The 26,656-nt window shown below is 47.1% G+C and overlaps 3 protein-coding genes across 7 annotated transcripts in view; 2 read left to right on the top strand and 1 right to left on the bottom strand.

Moving 5' to 3' along the window:
* SRPK1 (SRSF protein kinase 1) overlaps positions 1-5,640 on the top strand; it is a 43,975-nt gene extending 38,335 nt beyond the window's left edge. For 2 of the 5 annotated variants that reach the window (XM_050956604.1, XM_050956607.1), the window contains 2 exons: positions 1,929-2,021; positions 3,052-5,640. In XM_050956604.1, coding sequence (XP_050812561.1) covers positions 1,929-2,021; positions 3,052-3,236 — 278 coding nt within the window. In that variant the 3' untranslated portion in view covers positions 3,237-5,640. The other 3 variants (XM_050956606.1, XM_050956608.1, XM_050956603.1) reach the window with 3 other exon arrangements.
* LOC127052711 (uncharacterized) overlaps positions 1-26,656 on the top strand; it is a 136,998-nt gene that overhangs the window by 54,603 nt on the left and 55,739 nt on the right. The gene's annotated exons all lie outside the window — the stretch shown is intronic.
* On the bottom strand, positions 7,276-24,234 carry LHFPL5 (LHFPL tetraspan subfamily member 5). Its single transcript, XM_050956614.1, has 4 exons — positions 23,506-24,234; positions 8,615-8,851; positions 7,685-7,718; positions 7,276-7,427 (listed from the first exon to the last, which is right to left on the bottom strand). Exons 1-3 carry the CDS (start codon positions 23,915-23,917, stop codon positions 7,702-7,704), a joined length of 666 nt encoding a protein of 221 aa, XP_050812571.1. The 5' UTR covers positions 23,918-24,234; the 3' UTR covers positions 7,276-7,427; positions 7,685-7,701.

Here is a 26,656-nt window from a genome sequence, read left to right as displayed (position 1 = left end):
TTCCTGGGTTGGTCCGAATGTCTCTGAATTGGTTAAGAGGCATATAGTTACACCAGTAAATTCCCTTGACACCTCTAATGGGTGCAGTCTGTATGTGGAAAAGCACCATCACATCACACAGCTGGTGTGTGTAATATATATAAATCCCCCTGATCTAAGAGTCTCCGAGTAGTCTTAGTAGGCATTGGAAAAATGCCAAATCTGCTTCAGTGACAGAACCTCTTCCAAACATTCCAGAGCACAGTTTTCCAGGGGGGAAAAGTTTGCTTGGATCAAGTTGAGAAATTTCATGCAAGCCTCTTCTCATGACATTTCGAGCCCAGTTCAGTAGTCAGGGGTTCTGATAAGCACTCCAAAGATCACAAGCTTTCTATCTGGTCTGCGGGTTTTTTGGTTATCCCATAACTGCAGTTTATAAAGTGATCAATTTATATCTGCTCCTTACTTTTTTCTCTTTTTTCACCCTGAATATAGTCTTGTTTAAAAGTCACCTGCAAAGGGAGACATGTTGCTCTTTTATTCTTTATAGTGTATAAAGGCCTCAAAGGTGTTTAGAAATGTTCTGCTTGCTTTACATTATAAATATCAGGTCTTGTCTACCCTGGTTAGGGTTGATCAGGGTTTTTCGTGTGCTGCAGGACTTTTCAGGCAGATAGAAAGCTAGTGAGATTACATTAGTTGTATTAACAGTAGAGTGTAGAGGCTCCAAAAAAGGTCCGGCCTCTTTGTGCTACCACGTAATATACGTAGCATGCATGATGAGAGTTCCTGAAGCACTTGCAACTTGAATAGACAAGGATGGAAGAGGAAGCAAAGAGATGTGAAGTGACTTGCCTGTGGCACATGATTGTCTTGTCTCCTGTGGACTGTAATGCTTTGGTCTAAATTACATTGTTGGCTTTAGTGCATGGGTGTAGGTAGCCTGTGATGTCTGGCTGCCTGTACTAGACCTCGTCTGGCCTTAAACGCTGACACTGGCAAAGCAGTTCAGTGACAGAACTGAGAGCAAACCTAATTCTCAGTCTCAGCCTAGTGCCTTATCCTAGCCTACACTGCTGTCTATCACAGGACTGAAATCAGAGTAGTGTGAACTGAAAGAGTTTTAGTTTCTGTTTAAAATTGGTTTTAACTCAAATTTCAAACACTTTGAGGAAAAGCGCTCAACCTTTCAGGCACCCATGTCTCTTCAGTTGAGGAGTGAGTGCCTCCAGTGTAATTCTTTGGACTCCGAGGAATCCTCCAGCATAACTGAGACACCAAACTTGATATTCCTGATATTTCGAAGTGTAACACACCTGCCCTTTATACATCATAAAGTTAAAATTCCTTCCCCTTCAGCAGAACACCTCTAAACCGCTCCTCTGTCCCACAAGATTGTTGTTGAAATAAGCCTTTTACAGCCACGTGTCCTTTCTCCCATCTTTCTGTCCCTTTTATTTTACTCTTCTTCCCCTTCTGTTTTAGACCACATTGCGCATATTGTAGAGCTGCTAGGCAGAATTCCAAGGCACTTTGCCCTATGTGGGAAATATTCACAGGAGCTCTTCGATCAGAGGTAGTATTTTTCCCCCCACTCTTTCCTCCTCCAGGCACCAGGGATGCAGACAATCAGGAGACAGAGCATCCACACCAGTTTTTTGTTCCACACCAGCCCACCTATCAATGGAGAATAGGGTTCCCCAGGTCCCTGAGTTCCTAGAGTGTTGGGAACTACAATCCAAGGATTCTCTTAGTGGAGGAATTGAACTCTGGATTTCATCTGTTCCCTCCCAGTTAGTGAAGAAAACAAGAATGACAAGTTTTCCAAATGGAGGTGTGCATGCTGCTCTCTCTGTCGGTATCCAGAGCTGTTGCTCTGTATGGAGTGCCTTGTATTGATATCTGTTATGTATGTCTCTCTTCTTTCTGAAATGTTTTGGAACGCGCAGATCACATTGCATTGATCATAGAACTTCTGGGGAAAATACCTCGCAAGCTCATTGTGGCAGGAAAATATTCCAAGGAGTTTTTCACCAAAAAAGGTAAAAGGAAACAGCAAGTTTTTTCTAGGAGTGCCCTAATGCCTGTTGCTGGAACTACCAGGTAACTATATAGACCACAGCAAAGCCGTAATCTCCTGGCTGCTGCACCAAAGATCCCCACAAGACCAAGGTGCTGCTTTGTATGTGTTCTTATCTGGCTACTGAGTGCATACCAGTGCTCCTCATCTCAGCCATAAGCAGGTTGGAGAGCGCTGATTTGGCATCATACAGTCAGTTTTTATCAAGTAATGGCTTTAACATGCTTTTGAGTTCCTTTGTCTAGACAGCTTTGCTCAGCGCCTGGCCTAGTAATCTAATTCTACCAGAGCAGCAGTACCCTGTGGTCATGAATATTGAGAGATGCTGTTTCAAACCCCAAAGATTTGTTCTTCCATGGATTTCTGAAATGATACAACACTATTTGAGGAAACAATACTCTGCTGAGCAATAGGAAACTGGCAGAATTGTATTAACCAGGCTGAGAATCTCTTAACAAGGGTAATACTTTTCTGGCATGATGAGGGCTTTTTAAAGCTATGTACTGGTTAAAATGCATCAGTCTTCTCTCCTTTGGGCAGAGCATGAGGACTGAAGTGTTTTGTTCTCTGTGCTGTCAGGCAACCTTCACGTTTAGCAGTCTGAACAGGAAGCACCTGTCTGCTACATGCAGAACCTCTCCCCTCAGACTGGTTCTGAGTGTCTGCAAGTCAGTACAAACAGTGAGTGGCCTTGTGTTTGTGGGGTTTTTTTCCCCCAGTTATAGTGACTAATCATGTTGTATGGAAACCATGGGGCAGAAGTAGGAGGAGAGAGATAGGACCTTCTTTCAAGTACCTCTTCTAAAACTGGCTGACCTCCAAGGGCAGCTTTATAAAGAGAGAAACTTAGATGGTTAAAATTCAACCCTTTACCCCCCCCTAGACAGCATTTACCAAAGAGATACTGGAGTCCTGATTCCTATCTGGAGTAACTTAGTAAGCCACTCTGGTACCATTGGTGACTTACTGCTGATGTCTTTTTTGTTTTTCAGGTGATCTGAAACACATCACCAAACTGAAACCCTGGGGCCTTTTTGAAGTTCTAGTGGAGAAATATGAGTGGTCCCAAGATGAGGCAGCTGCATTCACAGACTTCTTATTACCTATGCTGGAGCTGATTCCAGAGAAACGGGCTACAGCAGCTGAGTGTCTCAGGCACCCCTGGCTTAACTCCTAGGGCTTCAATGCAACACCACAGCCCTACACTCTGGTTTACAGTATAGCATACGTACACCCAGCTGTTCCAACTGTCCCTCCCCATATCCATTTTTTTCCTCTTGTTCCTTTTCAGTATGAAGCTCTTCCTCCAAGGCTTCAGAGATTTTAGATAAATTTAACCTGTTCAGTTGAGTTTGCTTATTTGATTAAGCGGAGACTCTTCTCAGCCAGTGGGCATCCTGTGAGCTTTGCCTTGATTGGGCTTTGCCAAAGATTAATTGACTGACTGGAATACAAAGTTGCCCCTGAGACTCTTACCTGTTAGTGTAGGCGTGAGCTGATCGGCATTAGTGTATGCTCCCTTAACTAAATTACACCCATGAAGGGGATATGAAGATCTGTGACTCCATCCTTAGCTCACTGACTCTGGGAGTCAATTTTCCACTGCAGGTCGAGTAGCTAGCAGGAGGATGAGAAATGGCAGATTGATACCTGGGTGATAACTCCATGTGGAACAGCTAACTAGAAATCCTCCACCCATCCCTCGGTGTCTGTTGTGTTTCTTGGGTGACTTCTTTCCAGTCAAATAATTTCTTTCGTTTTAGCCACTGAATCCTCTGGAAAGCTGTATTTAAAAACTATTTTTAATACCATTATTTTTTCCCAGTGTTCAGATTAGTTTCTGAATTCAGTGAAACCTGCTACGCTCCCTCAAATGCCTGAACCCTTGGACTAAAACGTCACCTGGAAAATAAAAAAGCAAAAGCTGGAACTGGTTAAATGCACAATCTTCAGAATAGATGTGTGCTTGCTTTGCTGGCAGAGTTATAGGCTGCAGGCAACTCTTCCTAGACATTTGAGTGAGCTGTATTCCCCCCCACCCCATACTGGCACTTCCTTTGCCTTGCCTAAAGTTGTCATTGCATCAGTGAGCAGTTGGTATTCAGTCTGGAAGATGGGATGTACTTTTTTATTTTGACCATTCAGTTGCGAAGAGGGGCTGGTCGTATCTGTATGTCACAGCCACACTGTGTTCCCTGACTTCGAAACACCACATTTCCAAAGCTTAATGTAAAGATTTCTACTGTTAGCTTGCCTTAGGTGCTGGCCTTTAGAAATAACTTCCCCAAATGGGATTGCCTGTTGTTTTCTGAGACGATTGAGTACTTGGGGATTAACACAAGGACAAGTGAACTACATGGTTTGGCTTTTTCCTGTAGACATAGGGTCAGCTTCTGTTTCCTAGAATCACCCCAAATATGGGTGTCCCAGGAGAATATTACGTAAAGTTTTTAAACTTCTCAGAGAGGGCTGGGTGTAAAGGAGGTTTGTGGGGGCAGTTATTTTAATTCAAAGTTAAAGCATTGTAGTGTTTGCTAGTTTTACGATGTCTCTCTCCTAGGCTTTCCTAAGTGATTACAGATTCATTGCGTCCTACTCTAAAGCAAGGTTTTGGCAGGGTAGGGACTTGAACAGCCCTTCCTCACCACGGACCAAACAGGCCTTTGGGATCAAGAAATTCTCAGAGGACAGAAGCTGCCTCAGGACTCTGGAACTCCCAGAAGGCCAAGAAGGCACTATTTGAGACAGTAACACCAAAGCCGCCAGTCAGGCTGTTACATGTCACTCGTGTGTGTGTGTGTATGTTTGAGATCTCAGTTTATAACAACCTTCCATCCGCAAAAGCTGGTGTCCTTATTTAATCCACTTTAAAGGTATAACCATCTTGACCTATATTTTCTTGCTTGTCCAGTCTAACACCGACTAGGCCATTGATGAAATCCATACTGCATGTCCATTTAAGGGTTCTTAAGTCAGGTTCTCTATGCATAATCTAAGATTAAAGGAAATATACCAAAACAGTTTAAAACTGCTGAATGATTTTCCTGAAGTCTGGAATTCCTTCTCCCAGCTCCAAGAGTCGCTTCTTTTTCTGTTGCAAAGGGATTACAGACAGGACTGGACTGTGTATTACTTACCTTCTGTTTTAATACTGTGAAGACTTTTTGGCAGGGTGAATGGAACTTCTGGTGGCACCACTAGAGCTCACTCTGCTCGTGCACTTCTGCAACCTGGCTGACCTAAAGGAATGAGATACTCATAGAGGGGTCTGCACATTAGGTTCTGAGGTATCCGTTCCCCCATCACCACCAGAAGAGGACTTTTTCCTCTATCTCAGTAAAAGAGCCAGCTTGTGGGTTGAAGACACAGAGGCAACTGTCAGGATTCAGTCTTGTCCCTTGTGCTTGCTCACTTGGGGTTCACTAAACTTCCAAATTGCCATAAAGTGCTCACTAAAGGATTTGTACTCACTGTGTTCGTCTAAAACCTGAAGGAAAATACATTTTTATTCTTTCTACTTGAGTGCATTGTCTTTTTTCTTTGTAAATGCCGTACAATAAAACAGATTATTTAATAACCCACATCTATTCTATTCCTGGTATGTTCCCTTGGTAATTTGTTCATTCAGAGCCATTGTCTGTCCATTAATTTTTGTATTCTGGTAGAGTAGGGAGCCCAGGGTTAACACATTTAGTCTTGAGACCCCATTCACATGCAGTGTTGTGTGATCTAGGCAGATAAAATCTTTATTTTCCTAGCTTCTGAAATAGAAAACATGAAGACGTTGCTTTAATAGTTGTCCCCTTTAAATAGCCATGTGCCAAACTTTGCCACAGGTTTCCATTTAATAATCCCTTTATCAGTCCCTAATTTGGAGCCTTCATTGAGGCATATAGTGATTTCCTTACTGTTATACAGGTTCTCAAGTTTCATTTCACCATGACCCCCTTTTGACAATAAAAATTACTACATGACCCCAGGAGGGGGGACCAAAGCCTGAGCCCCACCACCCTGGGCCAGTGCGGCCAAAATCCAAGCCCTGTTGCCAGCAGTGGGTATATCCTAAAGCCCAAGGGCTTCAGCCCAAGGAAGGGGGCCTGTAACCTGAATCCTGCCACAGCTGAAGCTGTTGGGCTTTGGTCCTGTGCCCCAACATGTCTAAAATGGGGTTGTGTACTGTTCAAGAACCCCTGCAGTAAAAGAAGCATGAAATTGGAAGATCAGGGTGCAGCCTTGCTGGAACTGACCTGATTTCTAGCAGCCATAAGGAAACAAACCTTAAGTTCTACTTTGCTATGTAAATTTTGGATTTAGAGCTGGTAGTGCATCTTTTAAGATCCCCATATTAGAGTATCAGAGGGGTAGCTGTGTTAGTCTGGACCTGTAAAAGCAGCGAAGAGTCCTGTGGCACCTTATAGACTAACAGAGGTTTTGGAGCATGAGCTTTCGTGGGTGAATACATCCACTACATGCATCCAATGAAGTGGGTATTCACCCAGGAAAGCTCATGCTCCAAAACCTCTGTTAGTCTATAAGGTGCCACAGGACTCTTTGCTGCTTTTACATATCAGAAGAGATCACATTCTACAGATTTCACAGGAATGTGAATATGCAGAAGACTGCTGCAGGTGGGTGTTCGTGGTGTGACATGAACTGGTAACTAAATCAGGTAAATGCAGTAATAGTGTGAATTGAACTGATTTTGAGTGACACCATCTGCTCTAGTGAGTGTGATCGGAATTGCCTACTACGTCATGCTGGAGCCCAGTAGATTTGTGCCAGAAAAGAGGCTTCATCATGATTTGCCTTTAATGTATGCGAGGGGGGTTGTGAAGCCAGTTGAGTCCTAAGGCCAATTTTTCACTGTACGTGAATCCATTTTCTTGTGGAATTATTTTACCAACTGGACTGTGGCTTTGCCACTCTCCTCTTATGGGTAATTTCAAGGGGCATCTTTATAGAAGAAGCCTGTTGAGCTTTGTTGGCATTTGGGCGTTAAATGGTTTCTCTTGTAGAACAATACTCAAAATCCTGGAAGAAGCAGCCAGCTAAGTAAGTTCTCTGACACTAGCACAGAGTCAAAACACTGCAACTTTGCCTTTTATTCAGCAATTTTTTCTTGCAATAAGCCAGTACAAAAGGTGACTGTAAGTAGCTAAAGCATGTACTGGCTCCCCCCACCCCCCCCCCCTCCATAATGGATTGAATCCCTCCATCCAAATAAATTCCATGAGGGGGTTGAGTCTCCAGCAACCCATTGCATGAAATCTTTTCAAGAAAGTTTGTAGGGAGAATACAGTTCTTTCAAAATGATTGATAAGAAAAGCATCAAGTTTCTGGTCGTTACCTGGAGGGGCTCTAGATGTCCCTGGAAAGAAGGAAAAGATCAGAATGTGACAAAACTAATTTAAAATAGATCAACATAGGGTTTTTTAAATCCCATTCTGTGCAGTAAGTTATTGCTCCTTTAGTGAAATTAGGTAATAGCAAAGATGTAACTAAAAGCAGTGGGAATACAGGATACTGAAAGCCAAACATTACCAATGATCTTCCAGGAATACCCCCAAGTATACTTTACATATACTTGGAACAAATTTAAAAGTAATTGCAAATAGGATTACTTACTGTGGTGGTCAGCTTCTTCATTCATGGCCCTCCTCTGTAAAACAAAGAACTGTCTTTATACTAGGGTGAGTGGGAGTGTAACAGGGAGAGAACAGGAGCAACTGTCTTCAAAAGTTGCATCAGTTTCATGTGTTAAGGGAAAAGGTGACCTCACTGAGGTGGCAGATGAGTGAGAAGGCAGTGTCTCGTGCCCTGCTGCATGCTGATCGTGGACCAACCTCATGCAGTGTCTACTTACTGAGACAGTCTCCCTGCATCCATTTAATAGGTGTGGAAATGGACTAGCCCCTGCTTGAGGTTTGCTTTAACATTTGTATAATTAACACATGATGTCCAGGTGTTTCAGAAACCAAATAATGTTTGCAGGGTGGATTGTGTTGGATACTAATATATTACCAAGTGCTTTTAACACACACCACCTGGTGCGTGCAATGGGATAGCAATCTCACCGCTACTGGGATGAAATACAAGACTTGGGAGCCTTGTAACCAATTTCTTCCCTGGATAAAATGGACTTTCTCTGCCATCCCTGGTTCAGTCTCTTTGCTGGCATCAATTGCTATGTCTGAGTAACATCTGCCCTGGATAGCTCCCTGGGTAATATCTGCCTTCTCCTGCCTTATTGGCATGGAGGCTGTTAATGGTGGGGAAGTACTAATTTCTGTAAAGCAATTAGCCAGGTAGCCATGAGTGGGCAGAAGCCTGACCTGGTCTGTACTGCAGGAACCTACCTGATCTGGTTCTTGAATATCCCTTCCCCCTTTATTTCCCATCCTGAGCACTGTCCAGGTCATTATAATTCACACCTATCATGGTATCTGGGCCCAATGGGCATGGCTGCAGGCTTTATAGGTGGCAGTAGGTTTTGATGTATCCTCTAACAGGTGAGGGGGGGGATTGCAGGAAGAGAGAACAAAGTGGGGCTGTTACCTTTATTTTCTACTTTGAAATCATCTGGGAGGAGATTATCTTGCCGGTTCCCTAGAACAAAGGCCAGGAAGGAGAGGATGAGGGCATCAAGGATCCCAATGATGCAGAGGATGAAGGCCCAGCGCACGGTGCATGCCCCTAATGTGTATTTGTCAGTTTTGTCCCCACACATACGCTTCACTTCACTGGAATCCCAACCATCCGGGTAGATCAGGCAACCTATCATTAGGCCAGCCGCTGCAGGGAGAAAAAAACACCGATGTGGGCACAGGTTGCACGGTGGTAGTGCACTACCATTTTGACTGGAGCTGGGTGGAAAGCAGCACACAAAAAGATTTCTAGATCCTAATTCAAACTTTTTTCATGAAGGCATTGTGCCTGCTCCCCTTTCCACAAAGGTTCAGCATGTGCTTGTGCAAACTGGAGTGTAACCTTTCATAGCTTGAAGTGGATTTTCTGTGAGCATCTTCTGGAACCTTATCAGTTAGCATCATGCAGCACCTGAGGCTGTGCTCCTGGAAGCTAACAGCAGAGCTATTGCTGTTGACAGTGCAGGATCAGGCTCGGAATAGAACCAGCTCTGTCTCAGTTATGTGCTCATGACTACGACGTGCCAGCTCAAAGAACAAGCTATGGACTAAATGAAAATCCCAGAACAGCTCACTGCGTGATGAATAAACAGCAAAATATCCATTTCAACTGCTGTGCCTCAGTTGTCCACCGCTGGTGAAATGGAGAGGAAAGTTGCCTCTGCAAAGCTGTTTCTTGCCTGACAAATGCCCTACAAAGCTATTTCTGCATCTGAGCATCAATATCAGAATCACGCTCACAGGCTGAGTTGTGCCAAATAATGTGTTTGTTAAAATGGTTTAGCTCTGGTCTCCAACTCATGCAGCTATAGGTAGTTCAGACTCTTACCAACCAATCTGATTAGTTCCTCATGTCAAAACGTCTTCCAATAATAATCATGGTGCACTTTTCTATTGTAAATCTCAAAGTGCTCCACTCAGGTGGGTATTTATCCTTCCAGGCGGAGAAGCTCTAGGACTAAAATTCATAGTGAAGTGCAATTGGGTTAACACCCGGCAAGTGTAGTTTTGCAGCCAGTGTGCGGTGTTGATGTGATCTTACTTTCCTGGAGCCTAGTTATATGGGAGCCAGGTCGAGTCTGAACAGAAAAATTACCCAAGTATAGCTAGAACTGTACAGTTAAAAGTGGTACAATCACCCCACACCCGAGTGTGGATGAAGTTACAGCAATATAAAGGTACATTATACCAGTGTCGTTTATTTCCCCAGGGGGAGGCCAATAAACTACCTTTCTAGCAGTATAGCTATCCACAGTTGGGGTTGTACCAGTGTAACTATTTTGGTTAAAATTGCAGCCGTCACCAACACAGTCGTACTAATACCAAAACTGAGAGACCATGTGTGCACTGCAAACTGCCAACATGGCTATGCTGAGCGGGGCGGCTGCTGCGCACTGCGGGTTGGCGCACTGTGCCAGCAGAATCCCCTAGCTAGATAGTTATTCTGGCAAAAGTGGGCTTTAACTGAGATGGTTTGTTTACTCATGGACACTGGAATAAGCTAGAGTGCCAAAAGCTTGGCTTTGTTGCCATGAGTCGCATCCATCCTTGGAGCGCTTTGCCGCTACAGTCTAGCTATATTGGCAAAGTGGTCCTAGCATAGGCATGGCCTTAGCATAGGCCTGCTATCCTTGTTTAACTTTTGATTATCCATGTACACACTTAGCTGCTTTCAGCTGCCACCACTGCCATAAATGAGCTGGGAGGGGGTTCGTAAACCCCCGGCTGGGCTGTCTAACCAGCCGGAGTGGAGAGAAGCTGTGTCTCCAGGAGCACAATGCTCTTTGAGAAGGGAAATGCTGCTGCAAAATCTCCCATTAATTTGATCACCTTGGCAACGCTCTTCCATTTCTGCATGAATATGCAACAGCATCCTGTCAAAGGCACCACCTCCGTCCCTAGGAACTGTCTCCTCCTAATGTCTTAAAACAGATTTTCAATGGACTTGTTTGAGCTGGAGGAACTTGTATTACCGTTTGGTTAACCAGTGTTGGGCTAACCTCTACCTAGGTGTATTTTATTGCAGCCCGAGGGATTGACACCCAGGTTAATTTTGAAGTGGTTCCAGTTGGAATCCTGTGTGGTTGACTCCTTTTGTAAACATTTAGATATTCTGCCGCTGGGAGTGTACACAACCCCGTTGTCTGATCCGTTCCTGGTCCTGAGCTGCTTTCACTCCTGTACCATGTCTGCACCATGCAACGCCTTTCCCGCTGTTATTAGAGCAAATGCAGCAGTGGCTTCAAGTTTTTCCTTTCAGCCGGGTAGCTTGTCTTCCTAAGTCACAAAGGTGCTTTGGCTGCTAAGTACTGTCTATACTCTCTGAAGAGTCACGACGTGTCCCCCTAGGGTGCTAGCCCGCAGAGAAGGATGCCTGGCTCCTAGTCCCAGTTTGCCTCTGGCTGATTGTAAAGAAGTGGTTGGTGGGGGGAAGGAGATGCGGGGAGTTGTAGCATTTAAATTTTTTGTACTAATGTTTGTATGGTGCCTAGCACAGTGCGTGGGCTCCTGGCATCAAGTGATGAATGTTTTGAGATGGAAGGGCAGCAGGGAGGCTGACCTCAGTGCCCACACGAAGGACTCCTTGTATTCTTCCCCTCAAGTTCCTTGCATGCCACCCTCCTGTCTGTGTTTATTTCAGGGGCTCCCTGCAATTCCCTATGCCGGGGGCTCTTTCTGTCCCCTATGTCCCCATCTCATACAACTGTTCCTCCTTCTCTTCCTCTGCTCCAGGGGCTTTGCTCAGACAAACCGGGAAATGCTATCCAACCAAGAGCAGGGCCACACCAGCTTGGCCTGACGAGCAGCAAAGGCTTGTTACTATTATGTGAGACAGGGACTGTTGCATTTGGCCAAAGGTATTGGCCAGTTGCCCACATGAGGATGTAACGAGGGCCTTGCCATGGTTAAATTAACAATAGACATTGTAAGCATTTCGGAGTCTGAGCAGGGATTCTCTTTTCAGATGTGTGTGCCTGGGGCCTAGCACGATGATTGATTTGGAGCTCGTAAGCTATCCTAATACAAATACTGCTGCAATGAATTCTTCAAAATGTCCACATATGGCTCCCCCCCAAGGCGGTACAAAGCAACTTCCTAAGCAGATTGAAAGAGACTTCACTGCTCTTCTCCCTCTCCCCCCCCCCCCCAGCTCTCTGGGTCAGGGCCAATGTTATGTCTGTACTGTGTCTAGCCCAAGGGGGCAGACGGCCTAAAGTGCAAATGTAATATCCATCGCAAATCCGCATCCTATATAACTTCAGTGCGCAACTTTCTGCCAGAAACATGCACTTCCCTCATACGCAGCAGAAACATTACTGGGCCGAGAGCTCTGGAATGAGAAACTATTTCTCTCCATGGCGCACGCCCTCTCTCCAGTGACCCACGGCTAATGGTTCCCTGAAGTCGCTGCACGCTCGTGGCTGTTGTACTTTGATATGCTGTTTAAATTCTGATGCATCAGGTGACAGCAGGTTAGCAGCAGCACCATCCATCCCTCTTGCTATTCAGTGGCGTAAAGATGCTGCTGTTGCCCCCCCATACACATGCCCTCGCGCCCCCCCCCCCCCCACACACCCTTCCCTGCAGCCACCATTTCTCGCTGTCACTGGGAACACTGTAGGCCAGAAAATGCTCTCAGGACTGTCAATAGCTGCTGCCTGGCAAGTTTGCTCAGGGTTTTTTTCCAAAGGCTTGCAGGGAGGACAGTAGTAAGGGCACTGTGCATCTTATTGGCTTTCCATAAGACATCTCTCTTCATTTAGAAGCTGTGCCTTCCAGTACACTTAATTACCTTCCCCTGCAGCTCCACATGGAGGAGGAGGGGGATGGGCGGGGAAACTTTAAAGGAATACCTACATCTTGGACTGAGATGTGATCCTGATACAAATAAAATAGAGGCTCCACCCCATCCTTTATGCCCCTGCTCCACCTGCACCTAAAATAACTAGCCTTCTGGCGCCTGCTCAGTCTGGACATAAGAATGACCAGATTGGGTCAGACCAATTGTCCATCTGGCCCAGTATCCTGTCTCTGACAGTAGCCAATGCCAGATGCTTCAGAGGGCCTGAACAGAACAGGGCAAGTAGCTAGTGATCCATCCCTGGTTATTCAGTCCTAGCTTCTGTCAGTCAGAGGCTTAGGGACACCTGGAGCATCAGGCTGCATCCCTGACCATCTTGGCTAATAGCCATTGATTGACCTGTCCTCCATAAACTTCTGTAATTCTATTTTGAACCCAATTATACTTTTGGTTGTCACAGTGTCCCCTGGCAATCAGTTCCACAGGTTGATTGTGCATTCTGTGAAGTACTTCCTTATGTTTGTTTTAAACCTGTTGCCTATTAATTTCATTGGGTAACCCCTGGTTCTTGTGTTCTGTGAATGGGTAAATAACACTTCCTTATTTAGTTTCTCCACACCAGTCATGATTTTATGGTCCTATATCATATCCCCAGCCTCTGCTGTCTCTTTTCCAAGCAGAACAGTCCCAGTCTTTTTAATATATCCTTGTAAAGAAGCTATTCCATACCTCTAATCATTTTTGTTGCCCTTCTCTGTACCTTCTCCAATTCTAATATATCCTTTTTGAGATGCAGTGACCAGAACTGCATGCAGTATTCCAGGTGTGGGCGTACTGTGGATTTATATAGTGCCATTGTGATATTTACTGTCTCAATCTCTTTCCTAATGTCTCCAAACATTCTGGCTGCTTTTTTGACTGCTGCTGCATATTGAGCAGATGTTTTCAGAGAATTATCCAAGATTCCAAGATCTCTTTCTTGAGTGGTAACAGCTAATTTAGACCTCAATGTTCTGTATGTATAGTAGGGATTATGTTTTCCAATGTGCATTACTTTGCATTTATAAACATTGATTTTCATCTTCCATTTTGTTGCCCAGTCACCTAGTTTTGTAAGATCCTTTTGTAACTCTTTGCAGTCAGCTTTGGACTTAACTATCTTAAGCAATTTAGTATCATCTACAACCTTTGCCATCTCACTCCTTATCCCCTTTTCCAGATCATTTATGAATATGTTGAACAGCACTGGTCCCAGTACAGATCCCTGAGGGACCCTGCTATTTACCTCTCTCCACTGTGGAAACTGACCATTTATTCCTGAACCTTTGTTTCCTGCCTTTTAACCAGTTACTGATCCACAAAAGGACCATCTCTCTAATCCCATGACAGTTTACTTTGCTTAAGAGCCTTTGGTGTGACTCTCAGAAAGTTCAAGTGCACTATATCCACTGGATCATCCTTGTCCAAGTTTGCTGTCCCCCTCAAAGAATTCTAATAGATTGGTGAGGCATGATTACCCTCTACAAAAGCTTTGTTGATTCTTCCTCAACATATTGTGTTCATCTATTTGTCTGATGATTCTGTTCTTTACCATAGTTTCAACCAATTAGCCTGGTACTGAAGTTAGGTTTACTGGCCTGTAATTGCCAGAATTGCCTCTGGAGCCTTTTTAAAAAATCAGTATTACATTCTATTCTTGAGTCATGTAGGTCAGAGGCTGATTTGAGTGATGGGTTACATACCACAGTTGTTAGTTCTGCAATTTCATACATGAGTTCCTTCAGAACTCTAGGGTGAATACCCTATGGTCTGATTATTACTGTTACATTTTATTAATTTGTTCCAAAATTACTTTTTCATCAATCAACAAACACCTCAGTTGGGCACAGTGCTTCAGATTTGTCCCCTAAAAGGAATGGCTCAGGTCTGAGCTTCTGCAAAGCAATCTGGTGCAGGAAACCATCTCCTTTTCTAATGCATCGGCCAGGCTGTGTAGCAGAGAGCGGTTTCTTTCAAACAAGAACAGCTGCTTCCACATTAGTGGAGTTTGTTCTACTCCTCATAAACATGAACCTAACCTTGATCTCAAAGAGCGATGCGTGCACACGAGGTTTGGCGTGCCTCTCACGAGGGGCTACATTATGGAGTTTTTTCACACTCTGAGTACTCATGCAATCAGTCATTGGACTTATTGGTGGACTTATGCATTAAAGTTGGTGGACAGCTGGTGGTCTTATACATTAAAGTCAATGACGCTGCTCACCCCTGGGAATAGAGGCCCCACAATCTGGCCTTATGTGGTACCAGGCAAGTCCACCAACTCATTGCTTTGACTCACTCACTGGAAATAATTTATTCCACCCTAAAATCTTGTTATTTTCTCAGCGGTTCTTTCTCTAATTGTGGTTCAACCACTTGCCTTTTATGCTGTTAGCGCCATCTTTGACTGGCAGCTGTGCACAGTACAAAGGCTGAAGGAAGGAAGTTAAGTTAATAAGGCACCATGGATGCTAATGGAATTGGTGGAGAGAGCTGTGTTCAGCTGCTATTGTGTGTGCTGCTCTCATGTCAAAGGCTTTTATATGACCAATGGCTCCAGATCTTATAGACTTGAAGGCCAGAAGGTAACATCATGACCATCAAGTCTGACCTTCCGCATGTTGCAGCTACACCCAAGGCACAAACCTATTCCTCTTTCTCACTGAATTCAAGGCAAGAAAAAAAAAGTTAGGAGGGTAAGAGAGAGAAAAGATTTACCCTCACTTCTACAGGTGAGGGGACTGGTGGCACAGAAAGATCGTGAGACCTTGGACCAGTGTGACAGAGTGGCCTCCTGGTGGTTCGCTACCCTGTCAGCAACTCATGTCAGCCCTGATGTACTCACTGCACTCCTACTCATTGTTGTCATAATGTTTACCCAAAAGGTGGCATGTAACATATCACTGGAACTCAGAACTCTCTGATCATTAATATTCTTGCATGATGTATGTATAGTAGACCTGCAAAGGACTTTATAGAGCTGGACAACAAATGCATTCTTAATATGGATTGTCAAGCAGTGCGTGAGCCGTCACTGTTCCAGATAGAAGCATGTGGTTCTGCCTCCTTGAATGTGTCTCTGATGTAAATTAAGCCAGGAAGGCAAAGAAAAGCCCATTTACATGCCAAGTAAACAAAGCCAGCGGGAGAGCAAGTGGGGAAAGATAATAACTTAACAGGCTCACTGGGGGGATGGAGACTGCACCCTGGGATACCTTCCTGCCTCTTGAAGCAGGGTCAGTGAACTTTAGGAAGATATAAGGAGAGAGAAAGGGCATGCTGGCATCCCTCCCTTGGGGAACTAAAGGGTTCAGAGCTCTTGAAATCATAGAGCATTGGATGCTTCAGTCACGGGGTTGAAGTCTCTGGGAACCAAGTGTATGTAAGAAACCTACTTCGGCAAAGATTGTAACTTGCTGAAATTAAGTTTTTTGTGTTAGAAGCATATTCTTACCTTTGTTTGCTTATAACCCTTTTTCTCTTTATTCCTTATATTTGGCATCACTTAAATGTATGCCTTTTGGAGTAGTGAACTTGCTTTACTTTGAATAATAACCAACACAGAGCTGCAGTGAGTCCTTGACAAACCTTAGTTGGATTAACAAGCTGCTCTTTACTGTCTCTTTAAAGGAGCATTGAACTTAAGGTCTAGAGGACCGGATGCTACGGGGCAGTGGGTTTGGGGGAAATTTGAGAGTGAGGGCATGTCACTGTGGCAGAGTCACAGATTTGAACCCGGATCACCTGAGTCTCAGCCTTAACCCCAGACAATCCTTCCTCTCAGCCCATCAGTTGCCACTGGAGCCCTTTATCTCAGCTGGTGTCTCTTCCACGCTCCCCACCAGTTGAGATGTGATAGAGAAATCAGAGAGAAGCTGCAGGCCTTGTCCATCGTGCTAACACAATCTGCCTAACTCTGCTGCCGGTATGGAGAGCCCCTGACATGAGGCCATCCACCAATGCCTCCAGAGCTGATCAGCTGAGCTAGAACTGCAGGTTAGACTGGTGGCTACTTGACTGCTAGAACCGGATTGTGATTCAGTCAGCAGAGATAACAGAGGCTGGTGAAAGGCTGAAGTGGCTTGGTGGCTGGCGTACATCTCAGGAAAACTAAGACAGTGTGAGCTGTTAGAAATGGAAGGATGTCTGTGTGGTTAAAGTGCTCAGGCAACCTCTGTTCAATTCCCATCCTGTCAAAAGACTGCTCATGTGCCTTGGGCAAATCATTTAAGCCAAGGTTTTCATAACTGCCCAGTGTATTTGGGTGCCTAACCTGAGACATGTAAAAATGACCCTGGTTTTCAGGAAGTGCAGAGCCAAAAGTGTCTCATGTTGGGCACTTATCACTTCTGAAAATCTTGGCCTTAATCTCTGTGTGCCTCAGTTTGCTATCTGTAAAATGGGGGTAGTCGTGCTTCCTTTGTCTGGTCTATTTCAGTTGTGATCTCTTCAGCACTGGGATTCTCTCACTGACGATTGAAATACAAAAGGAGCGCTTAAAGACAATAAAGTCATTGCGGAGAAACTAAATGGATTCTTTCCTTCAGTCTTCACGGCTGAGGATGTTAGGGAGATTCCCAAACCTGAACCGGCTTTTGTAGGTGACAAATCTGAGGAACTGTCACAGATTGAAGTGTCTCTAGAGGAGGTTTTGGAATTAATTGATAAACTCAACATTAACAAGTCACTGGGACCAGATGGCATTCACCCAAGGGTTCTGAAAGAACTCAGATGTGAAGTTGCAGAACTATTAACTAAGGTTTGTAACCTGTCCTTTAAATCGGCTTTGTACCCAATGACTGGAAGTTAGCTTATGTAACGCCAATATTTAAAAAGGGCTCTAGAGGTGATCCCAGCAATTACAGACTGGTAAGTCTAACGTCGGTACCGGGCAAATTAGTCGAAACAATAGTTAAGTATAAAATTGTCAGACACGTAGAAAAACATAAACTGTTGAGCAATAGTCAACATGGTTTCTGTAAAGGTAAATCGTGTCTTACTAATCTATTAGAGTTCTTTGAAGGGGTCAACAAACATGTGGACAAGGGGGATCCAGTGGACGTAATATACTTAGATTTCCAGAAAGCCTTTGACAAGGTCCCTCACCAAAGGCTCTTACGTAAATTAAGCTGTCATGGGATAAAAGGGAAGGTCCTTTCATGGACTGAGAACTGGTTAAAAGACAGAGAACAAAGGGTAGGAATTAATGGTAAATTCTCAGAATGGAGAGGGGTAACTAGTGGTGTTCCCCAAGGGTCAGTCCTAGGACCAATCCTATTCAATTTATTCATAAAATGATCTGGAGAAAGGGGTAAACAGTGAGGTGGCAAAGTTTGCAGATGATTCTAAACTACTCAAGATAGTTAAGACCAAAGCAGATTGTGAAGAACTTCAAAAAGATCTCACAAAACTAAGTGATTGAGCAACAAAATGACAAATGAAATTTAATGTGGATAAATGTAAAGTAATGCACATTGGAAAAAATAACCTCAACTATACGTACAATATGATGGGGGCTAATTTAGCTACAACGAGTCAGGAAAAAGATCTTGGCATCATCGTGGATACTTCTCTGAAGGTGTCCACGCAGTGCGCAGAGCTGGTCAAAAAAGCAAACAGGATGTTATGAATCATTAAAAAGGGGATAGAGGATAGGACTGAGAATATATTATTGCCCTTATATAAATCCATGGTATGCCCACATCTCGAATACTGTGTACAGGATGCGGTCTTCTCACCTCAAAGAAGATATTCTAGCACTAGAAAAGGTTCAGAAAAGGGCAACTAAAATGATTAGGGGTTTGGAGAGGGTCCCATAAAAGGAACGATTAAAGAGGATAGGCCTCTTCAGCTTGGAAAAGAGGAGACTAAGTGGGGATATGATAGAGGTATATAAAATCATGAGTGATGTGGAGAAAGTGGATAAGGAAAAGTTATTTACTTATTCCCATAATACAAGAACTAGGGGTCACCAAATGAAATTAATAGGTAGCAGGTTTAAACAAAATAAAAGGAAGTTCTTCTTCATACAGCGCACAGTCAACTTGTGGAACTCTGTACCTGAGGAGGTTGTGAAGGCTGGGACTATAACAATGTTTAAAAGGGAACTGGATAAATTCATGGTGGCTAAGTCCATAAATGGCTATTAGCCAGGAAGAGAAAGGAAGGGTGTCCCTAGCCTCTGTTCATCAGAGGGTGGAGATGGATGGCAGGAGAGAGATCACTTGATCATTGCCTGTTAGCTTCACTCCCTCTGGGGCACCTGGCATTGGCCACTGTCAGTAGACAGATACTGAGCTAGATGGACCTTTGGTCTGACCCGGTACAGCCGTTCTTGTGTTCTTATGTTACTGTCTGCTTGCACAGCGGTTGGGGCCTCTGTGACCTACTTTTGTAGAAGGAATATATGCGGCTTCGAGGCTGTGGAACACTCTACCATGGGACTTGGTGGAAGCCGCATGGTTTGCAATATTTAAAACTAGACTGGGCAAAGTCCTAAACATATCGACTCTCAAGAACAGTTCAGCACAGGCCAGGGAGAAGGTGTTGTGGGCTGGGCTGGATAATATCATGGCCTCCTTGGCATGGCTGAGTTTGGTTGCATCTGTCTAAAGACCTGCCCCCCTGCAGGAAGGAAATCTGGTGGTGTGTTTGAAACGTGTTCCCTAACAAAGCACAGGTCTGGCAGCAAGGCCGCTGACTCTCTGGGACAGGCTGCATTATCCTTTTGCTAGCAGCCAGCTCAGGCACAGCCTGAAACCCTTTCTTCACCATGGGATTTCCAATGTCCAAATCCAAATTATTCATCAGTGCCCCCAGCTCCAGCACACTAATGCACTAGCACTTCTTGGAGGGAGTTAAAAGCCAAGGCTTCCCAGCCTGGCTGTCCTCTCTTTGCTGTAAGTTAACTGGGATGGGAAGGTAATAGCTTTTAGCCTCCATATTTCATCTTTGATTGTATGTAAGAGGAAGGTGGCTGGCTGTCAGTCATATCCCAAACCCTCTTTTACCCAAATCAGATAAATGCTTTATTTTATTAAGGAGATTGAACTCTCTAACCATGTTTCTCTCTATTATTAATCTGTTTAAAAGCCATGTGTCACCTGAACACAGCACAGCTCCTAACCCTTCCCTCTCTGGTCAGTTTGCCTCCAAAGGGAAAAGATGGTGAGAAGGGACTAAGACTTTGCTGCTTTCTTTAGAAAATCAAGCTCCTTCCCAGGTGCTGCATTGTTTCCCCAAGTGTCATGTTAATAGCAGAAGCAAATATATAAGAAATTGCTCCTCAAATCTTCTGGGGCAGCAAACCTTTGGTTGTTCAGGTTCCTTGGACTTTTGAACTACTTCCAAGCCTCTTATCTTAATCTTTGAGATTGTTTCCTTTAGAGCAGTTGGAATTAGTCAATACCGTAAGGGCTGAAGTCAGCCCTGCTGCAAATCCATTGCCTGCAGGGGCTTTTCACCAGCACTGAAGCTGGCCCAACTTTCTCTGTCTCCGTAGCATTTTCACCAGCAGCAAGACTCCCTGCCTGCTGAGCCAAGCAGGAACTGTAACAGGATGCTGCCTTCCTCTTTGACATCAATATTTCAGGAGGCTGGATGGGATTGGATTTCAGCAGCTTCTCACTGCAATAGGGAAAGCACACAGCCCTCACCATGCCCCTTGCCTCTGAGGACTAGTATTGCTGGCAGGGTTTAATTCATGGTAATTCCACCCAGTAAACCCCAGGCTAAGCTGAGTGGGTCGGGTAGCCTGAAAAGTTGTTATCCTTCTGTCCCTAGTGTCACGGTAAGATGCATGCTCTACTTTCTGACGTGCTGGGTAAACAAAAGGAGCACTGACCAACAGTGGTTGTAAATTGCTTCACCATATTAGTCTGCTCACGCTTATCTGCTCCTTGACCTGGCATCTGCTTGGCCTGTAGTCACTGCAATCTGAGTTCACTAGGTGGATAATTTTATGCCCAATAATGCTTGCCTTACTGCAAGCCAATCAAGTCCCATACCTCAGAGCATCAGGTGACTGCCACAGGAGTTGGGAGGGAATCCTCCCCCCCATGCACAGAATTGCACCTCTTGTTGGGTGCCTGAGGGCTTTGCTTCATATTCCTCTACAACATCAACTATTGGCTGCTGCAGTGAGGGGAGAGGCTTAGTGGACTAACCGTCTGAGATAATATGGCAAATCTTGACCTCATGTCCCATTTTAACTCATGCTCCTCATTTGTTCTCTGCAAGCCAGGAAATAATTACAGGGCATGCAGGGGCAGTGAGTTATATGGGCCCGTGGTGCCCAGTTTCCAGCAATATTCAGGGCCTGGGGCCTGGCTCCAGTGATGAGCTGCCAAAATATTAACAACCGGTTCCCTCCTCCTCACCCCATGAGGGGGTCGTGCTCCTCCCCACTCCCCAGGACTTCTGCCCCATCTAACCTCCCACATTCCTTGACACCCCACCCCAGGACCCCTGCCCCATCCACCCCCCTTCCCTGTCCCCTAACTGCCCCCTGCCGCCCCATACAATCCCTCCTCTTATTCCTCATGGCCCCCCGGGACCCCTGCCCCATCCAACCACTCCTTCTCTCTGTCCTGACTGCCCCTGGAACCCGTGCCCCTGACTGCCTCCCACCGCACCATCCAACCCCTGGTCCTTCCTGACTGCCCCCCCAGGACTCTTGCCTCCATTCAATTCCCCTGTTCCCTGCCCTCTGACTGCCCCATGTCCTGACCCTAATCCACCCCTGCCCTCTATCCAAAACCCCCTCCCTGCTCCCTGCCTCCCTAACCATGCTGCCTGGAGATGGGGGCCGTGCCACCCAGAGTCGGGGCTGGGAGTCGCGGGCACCAGGCCGGAGTCGGGGGCTGGACCAGGGGCTGGCCCAGAGCCGTGCCGCCCAGCCAGCCAGAGTCTGAGTCTGGGGCTGGCCCAGAGCCATGTCTCCCAGCTGGCTGGCCAGAGTCAGGCCATGGGTCAGAGCCGGGGGCCGGAGACGCACGGCACCTAGAGCCCTCCTCATGCCCCCTGCCCCAGCTCACCTGCAGGAAGCTTCTGCTTCCTTCTCAGCCCTACCAGGCTTCCCTCACTAACAGCTGATTGGCGGGAAGCCCGGAGGGGGAGCCTTCAGAGGAGGAGGCAGAGGCAGAGCTGGAGCCAGGTGAGCTGGGGCCAGGGTCAGGGCATGGCAGGGGGCTGCTAGAGCTCTTGTTAGATTTAAAAACCCTTTACAACCGGTTCTAAAAGGGTTTCTAAATGTAACAACTGCTTCCCGGTGCCTGGCTCCACCAATGTTCAGGGCTGGGTCTCTCCCCCCAGCCAGCCCCCACCTGGCACCCCTGCGCACCTCCCCCAGGCCCGGAGCATCCCTGCCTCAAGCTGATGGCTGCCCCCTGCAGCTCCCTGCTGTCTTGGCTCTGCAGGCTCCCGGCATCAACTGCCACCGCAGGGTTCTAGTGCCCTCCGTCCACTAGTGCCAGGTGCCCCTGCCCCTGCCCTTCCACCTCAGACCCTTCCCTTTTCCAGCAGGACCCTCCACCAGCACAGGGAGCCCCCCACCTGCAGTCATCACTCCAGTCCCACTCTGGGCAAGGGGCTGCCCCACCCCCACCCCCAACCCCAGTGAGGCTACAGTAAGAGGCAGCAGCAAGGAGGAGGCGCACATGTGATGGCAGCCTCTCCCCACCCCCAGCACCCACCACAGGGGAGGTGAGGGGGGTCCTGACCTGAGAGGGGCCCTAGGAGCACATGCAGTGACAGTGATGCAAGGTGAGTGTGCTACTGGGAGGGAGAGGGGGGTCCTTCCCCTGGAGCTTGCTGCTGCCGGCTGGGGGGAGTCCTCCTCTCTGGCCTAGCCCTGCAGCAGCCTGCCTGCACCCCAAACCCCTCATCCCCAACCAGAGCCTTCATCCCCTACACCCTAACCCTCTGCCCCAGCCCTGAGCCCTCTTCTCCATTGTGAACTCCTCATCCCCAGCCTCACACCACAGCCCTCACCCCACACCCCAACCCTCTCCCTGAGCCTCTCCCACACCCCAAATCTCTCAATAGGATAGTTCATGTGGGATGATGCTTTTCATGATGAGTAAAGTATTAGAGTGCAGCCCTTTATATCTGCCTAAAGTAAAGCTGTAGATGGGAGATGGTTCTGAGCAGTTCTCCCCTTCATGCTTCAGCAAATGCAGCTACTGCACCAGCAAAAGCATTGCTTACCTATGTGCAATGAGTTTGACAGGTCCCAGCCCACTTTTCTAGGGCCTGGTGTCCATGTTGGAAAACCCCTCACGCGTGGCCCTAAATGACACCTTTATTGGTAATGTGGCCTAGCAGATAGAGCACTGAACTGGGACTCGGGAGACCTGGTTCTGCCATTGGCTTGCTGGGTGACTTGGGGCAAGTCACACCACTGGTCTGTGCCCCAGTTTCCCCCTCTAAAATAGGAGTGATGCAACTGACCTCCTTTGTGAAGCACTTTGAGATCCATGGATGAAAAGTGCCATGGAAGAGCTAGGTATTATTATTACTGGCAGTCTCAGCAGAGACCCCCATGAGTCTGTGGCTCAGGAAGACTATAAACTACTTTCTTCCTCTGTGATGTCACCCTGCCAGGGCATGAATGAGGCACAAAGGTAAGGTAAATGGGTTGGGGGAAGAATCTCAATTGCCTGAATGGGCCTGTTTTATGGCTGGGGGAACAGCAGGTTCTAACTCTGTCCATCCAGCTCCTTTCACAAGCATTAAATTGACCCAAATTGTTGAAAAAAATACAGAGTAAGTTTCTCTGTTCAGCCTGCAGTTGCCAGCCCTTTATATTGGTTCCCCCAGCTCTGGAATTGTCCTGATCTCAGATGGGCCCTGCAGAGGCTGTGGTAACACAAACAGTAATGAGTTGACTCTGGGCCATAGGTGCATTTTTGCCCCTGGGACTAGGTTGGGCTGTACCCCCTGGAGCCCCACAAGCTACTCACCTGCCGCCAGCTGCATCCAGGCACAGATTTTGTAGACGGTGGCTGAATTGCAGAAGAAGAACAGGCTGAAGCAGAGGATGCAGCCAATGATGAGGAAGGTGGAGATGCCCACGAAGAACATGGCTGTTTTGAAGGCACTGGAGGGGATGGTGCCAAAGTCCAGGGGGCTGCCCTTGCAGATGAGTTCGCCGGTCAGGGCGTTGCCAATGCAGTAGGAGAAGAGGCCGAAGTAGCCGGCCTGTGGAGTGTCGATGCTGTCACCGATCCAGTAGGGTTGGATGAAGCTCACCACCATGATGACGGCGAAGCAGAGGGTGAAGAGTGCCCACAGCACCCCCATGGCCCTGGCGTTCCGCACGTAGTTGGTGTGATAGATCCGGGCCGCTTCCTGGGCTGGCAGCATCTTCCCCATGGCGCAGCTTGGTGGGCTGCTTCTGGGCTGGCCCAGGACCGGAGGTGTGGGGCCAGGGGCTCCCTGGCTGGTGGGGCTGCCTCCTTGTGGGCACCAGGCTTAGGGTGTGGGCTCCCAGGGAAGTTAGTGAGGGGGGAAGGTGCCCTGCACCTGCACCTCCCACCCAGGGGCAGATCTGGGACCAAGCCCAAAGCCCGGTGTTCAGGGCCCAGCTCTGGCGATCAAGCTCCGTGTCCAGATTCTCGGCTCCAGCCCCTGTGCCCGGCTCCGGGTCCGGGACGGGATGGGCTGCCCGGCTCCCAGCCGCGCTCCTGGGGGACCAGCCGCTTCGCTTCGGCTCCTCCCAGCCCCGTGTCTCCCGGCGCCGCTGCCTCCTCCCCCGCGTCCGCCGCGCCCACCCCTGCCTGCCCCTTGGTTCCCCAGCCCAGCCTCCGGCAGCGGGCTCGGTCCCCTGCTCCTCCCCGGAGCCCCCTGCCCGCTCCCTGCGCGCTGCGCTCTGGCTGGCTCCGGGAGCGCGATTCAGCACCGCGGAGAGCTCCCGCCGGGGAGCTGCCCGGCCCGGCCTGGCCTAGGCAAAGGGGCCGGAGGCGGCGGATCTTCGCCCTAGGGTGGGGGAGGCTGCCCTGGGGCCATCGCGCCTTGTGAGCCCGCGGGTGTGGGGCTGGATGGAGAGATCTAGGGTGAGAACAAGCCAAGGAGCCGTGGCACAGGTCCCTGCCCCCTCTTACCCCCAGGTACCTGCGCCCTGCCCCCCTGCAAGCCCCCACCTCCCAGACACGGTGTTCCTCCATCCATCATCCACTGCCCACCAGATGGGGGCCCCACTCCTGTCCAAGCAACCAACCAAGGACTAGCCCGTGAATGGGGCCAGGGGACTGTGCCTAAAACAAGGGACAGGAAAGGTGGGGAACCAGCCAAGCGGCTCTTGGGGCTTGTGAGGGGAAGGACAATGTGGTTATAGGGCCAGATCTTCAGCTGGGGGGAAATCACTGCACCTCCGTTGAAGTTAATGGTTCATTTAGCCCAGCTGAGGGTCTGCCCTACAATCAGAGAAGTGACTGTATATACAGCACCCTTTTTAAACAGGGAGTCTGGAACAATTTGTGTAGTGGGGGTACTGAGAGCCATTGAACCAAACTGTCAACTCTGGATATGATAGAAACCAATTCAAGACAGGGGATGCGGCAGCCCCTCTCATTCCAGCACCTGTGTTTTTATGTTTTAGTGCTGGTGAAAGTGCTGGATTGATCATCCCACATGGGGAAGTCCTGTTTATTCGCAGCTTAGATACAACACCAGTGAGTTTTCTCCTTCTTACTCAGCCTAGCTCCTCCTTACCTAGCTGTATCTCTGCTGGCATTTTGGGGGAAAATCTTCCCCCATTGCACTAGCCTCAATAGTGCTAGCATTAGCCACAGCAAATGGTGGAGGCAGGATATTATGCCTGTCTCATCTAACCCTGCCCTGACATCGTGGTAAAGCAACCTTAGCCCCATCTCTGTGGCTGCTTCCAGGGGCAGAGCAGCATTGTTGTTTATTTGTATTGCCATATGCATAGGAGCCGTAGTCCTAGACCAGGACGCCATTGCGTCAGGAGCTATACAAACCCAAAACAAAAGTACAGTCCATGCCCCGAAGGACCTACAATCTAAGTGCAGTGCAACACACAGCAAGATTTCCCAATGACATCGTTGCTTTCCTGGGAGGAGGGATTTAATCGATACCTCGGTGTTAGCTTTCAATGTTGTCTGAACTCATTTAAAAGGAAGAACGTTATTATTATTCTAGCTCATTTAGAAGGGATCATTTCATGTGCTGTAACATATACTACTTACTAGATTTTTCTATCTATGCATCTGATGAAGTGGGTTCTAGCCCACAAAAGCTTATGCCCAAATAAATGTGTTAGTCTCTAAGGTGCCACAAGGACTCCTCATTGTTTTTACTGTTGTCTGAGATGATTGCGCTGATCTGGAAAGGTTTTGGAGGACAGGGGAAGAGAGTTACACCAGAAATGTGCTTGACCCCATAAAGACTGCCTTTCTGGTTTCCCAAGGGCACTGTGTCTACCAGGAGCAGGATGATGTTGACTCTGACGGCCAAGGTAAATGTTGGGATGGTGCTGAATTATTATGAATGACTGTGTTACCAAAATGTTGGGTCAGCCTAGCTGAGAGCTAATGACAGCCAGACAGGGATAAGGAAAGGTTACTTTATTCTGCAGAAGAAAGGAGAGTTCTGTACCTTGGTACAAAAAAACTCTACTCCATACAAAAACCAAGAATTTTTTATACACACTTGCACACAGGCTTCGGTCGTGTTAGCATTTGATTGGTGGTTAGCAAACCCTGCACTTCTGCAATTTATTCAGCAAAAACCGGCTTAGGACCAGCTTCAACTGCCTCAAGACCGATAAGGGAAGACAGTTCAAAAGTTCAGGCTACTGTGTCCCTGAGGTGTCCAGTTTCCCCTAATTGTTGTCAGCTGTTATAAGGCTACTAGCTGTTAAGGGGTTGCTGCTGACTGTTACAACTGGTTGATATGAGTGTAGTAAGGCATGATATATCTGAATTTGCTAAAGGATTCTGGGAGCACGGTTCTCTTAGTATCAGATAGCATGCTGAAATTGCACTTGAATGCTGATAGAACTATGGATTATAAATGGTTAAGCAAAGGCTCTGTGTATGTGTATTTTAGCTGATGCTTTTATCATGATTAAGGCTATGTTTTAGTCATGGG

This window comes from Gopherus flavomarginatus, chromosome 5 (genome assembly GCF_025201925.1).
Source record: "Gopherus flavomarginatus isolate rGopFla2 chromosome 5, rGopFla2.mat.asm, whole genome shotgun sequence".
Taxonomy (NCBI): domain Eukaryota; kingdom Metazoa; phylum Chordata; order Testudines; family Testudinidae; genus Gopherus; species Gopherus flavomarginatus.
Note: the sequence above shows the minus strand (reverse complement) of the source record. Positions and strands in the feature narration are given on the sequence as shown.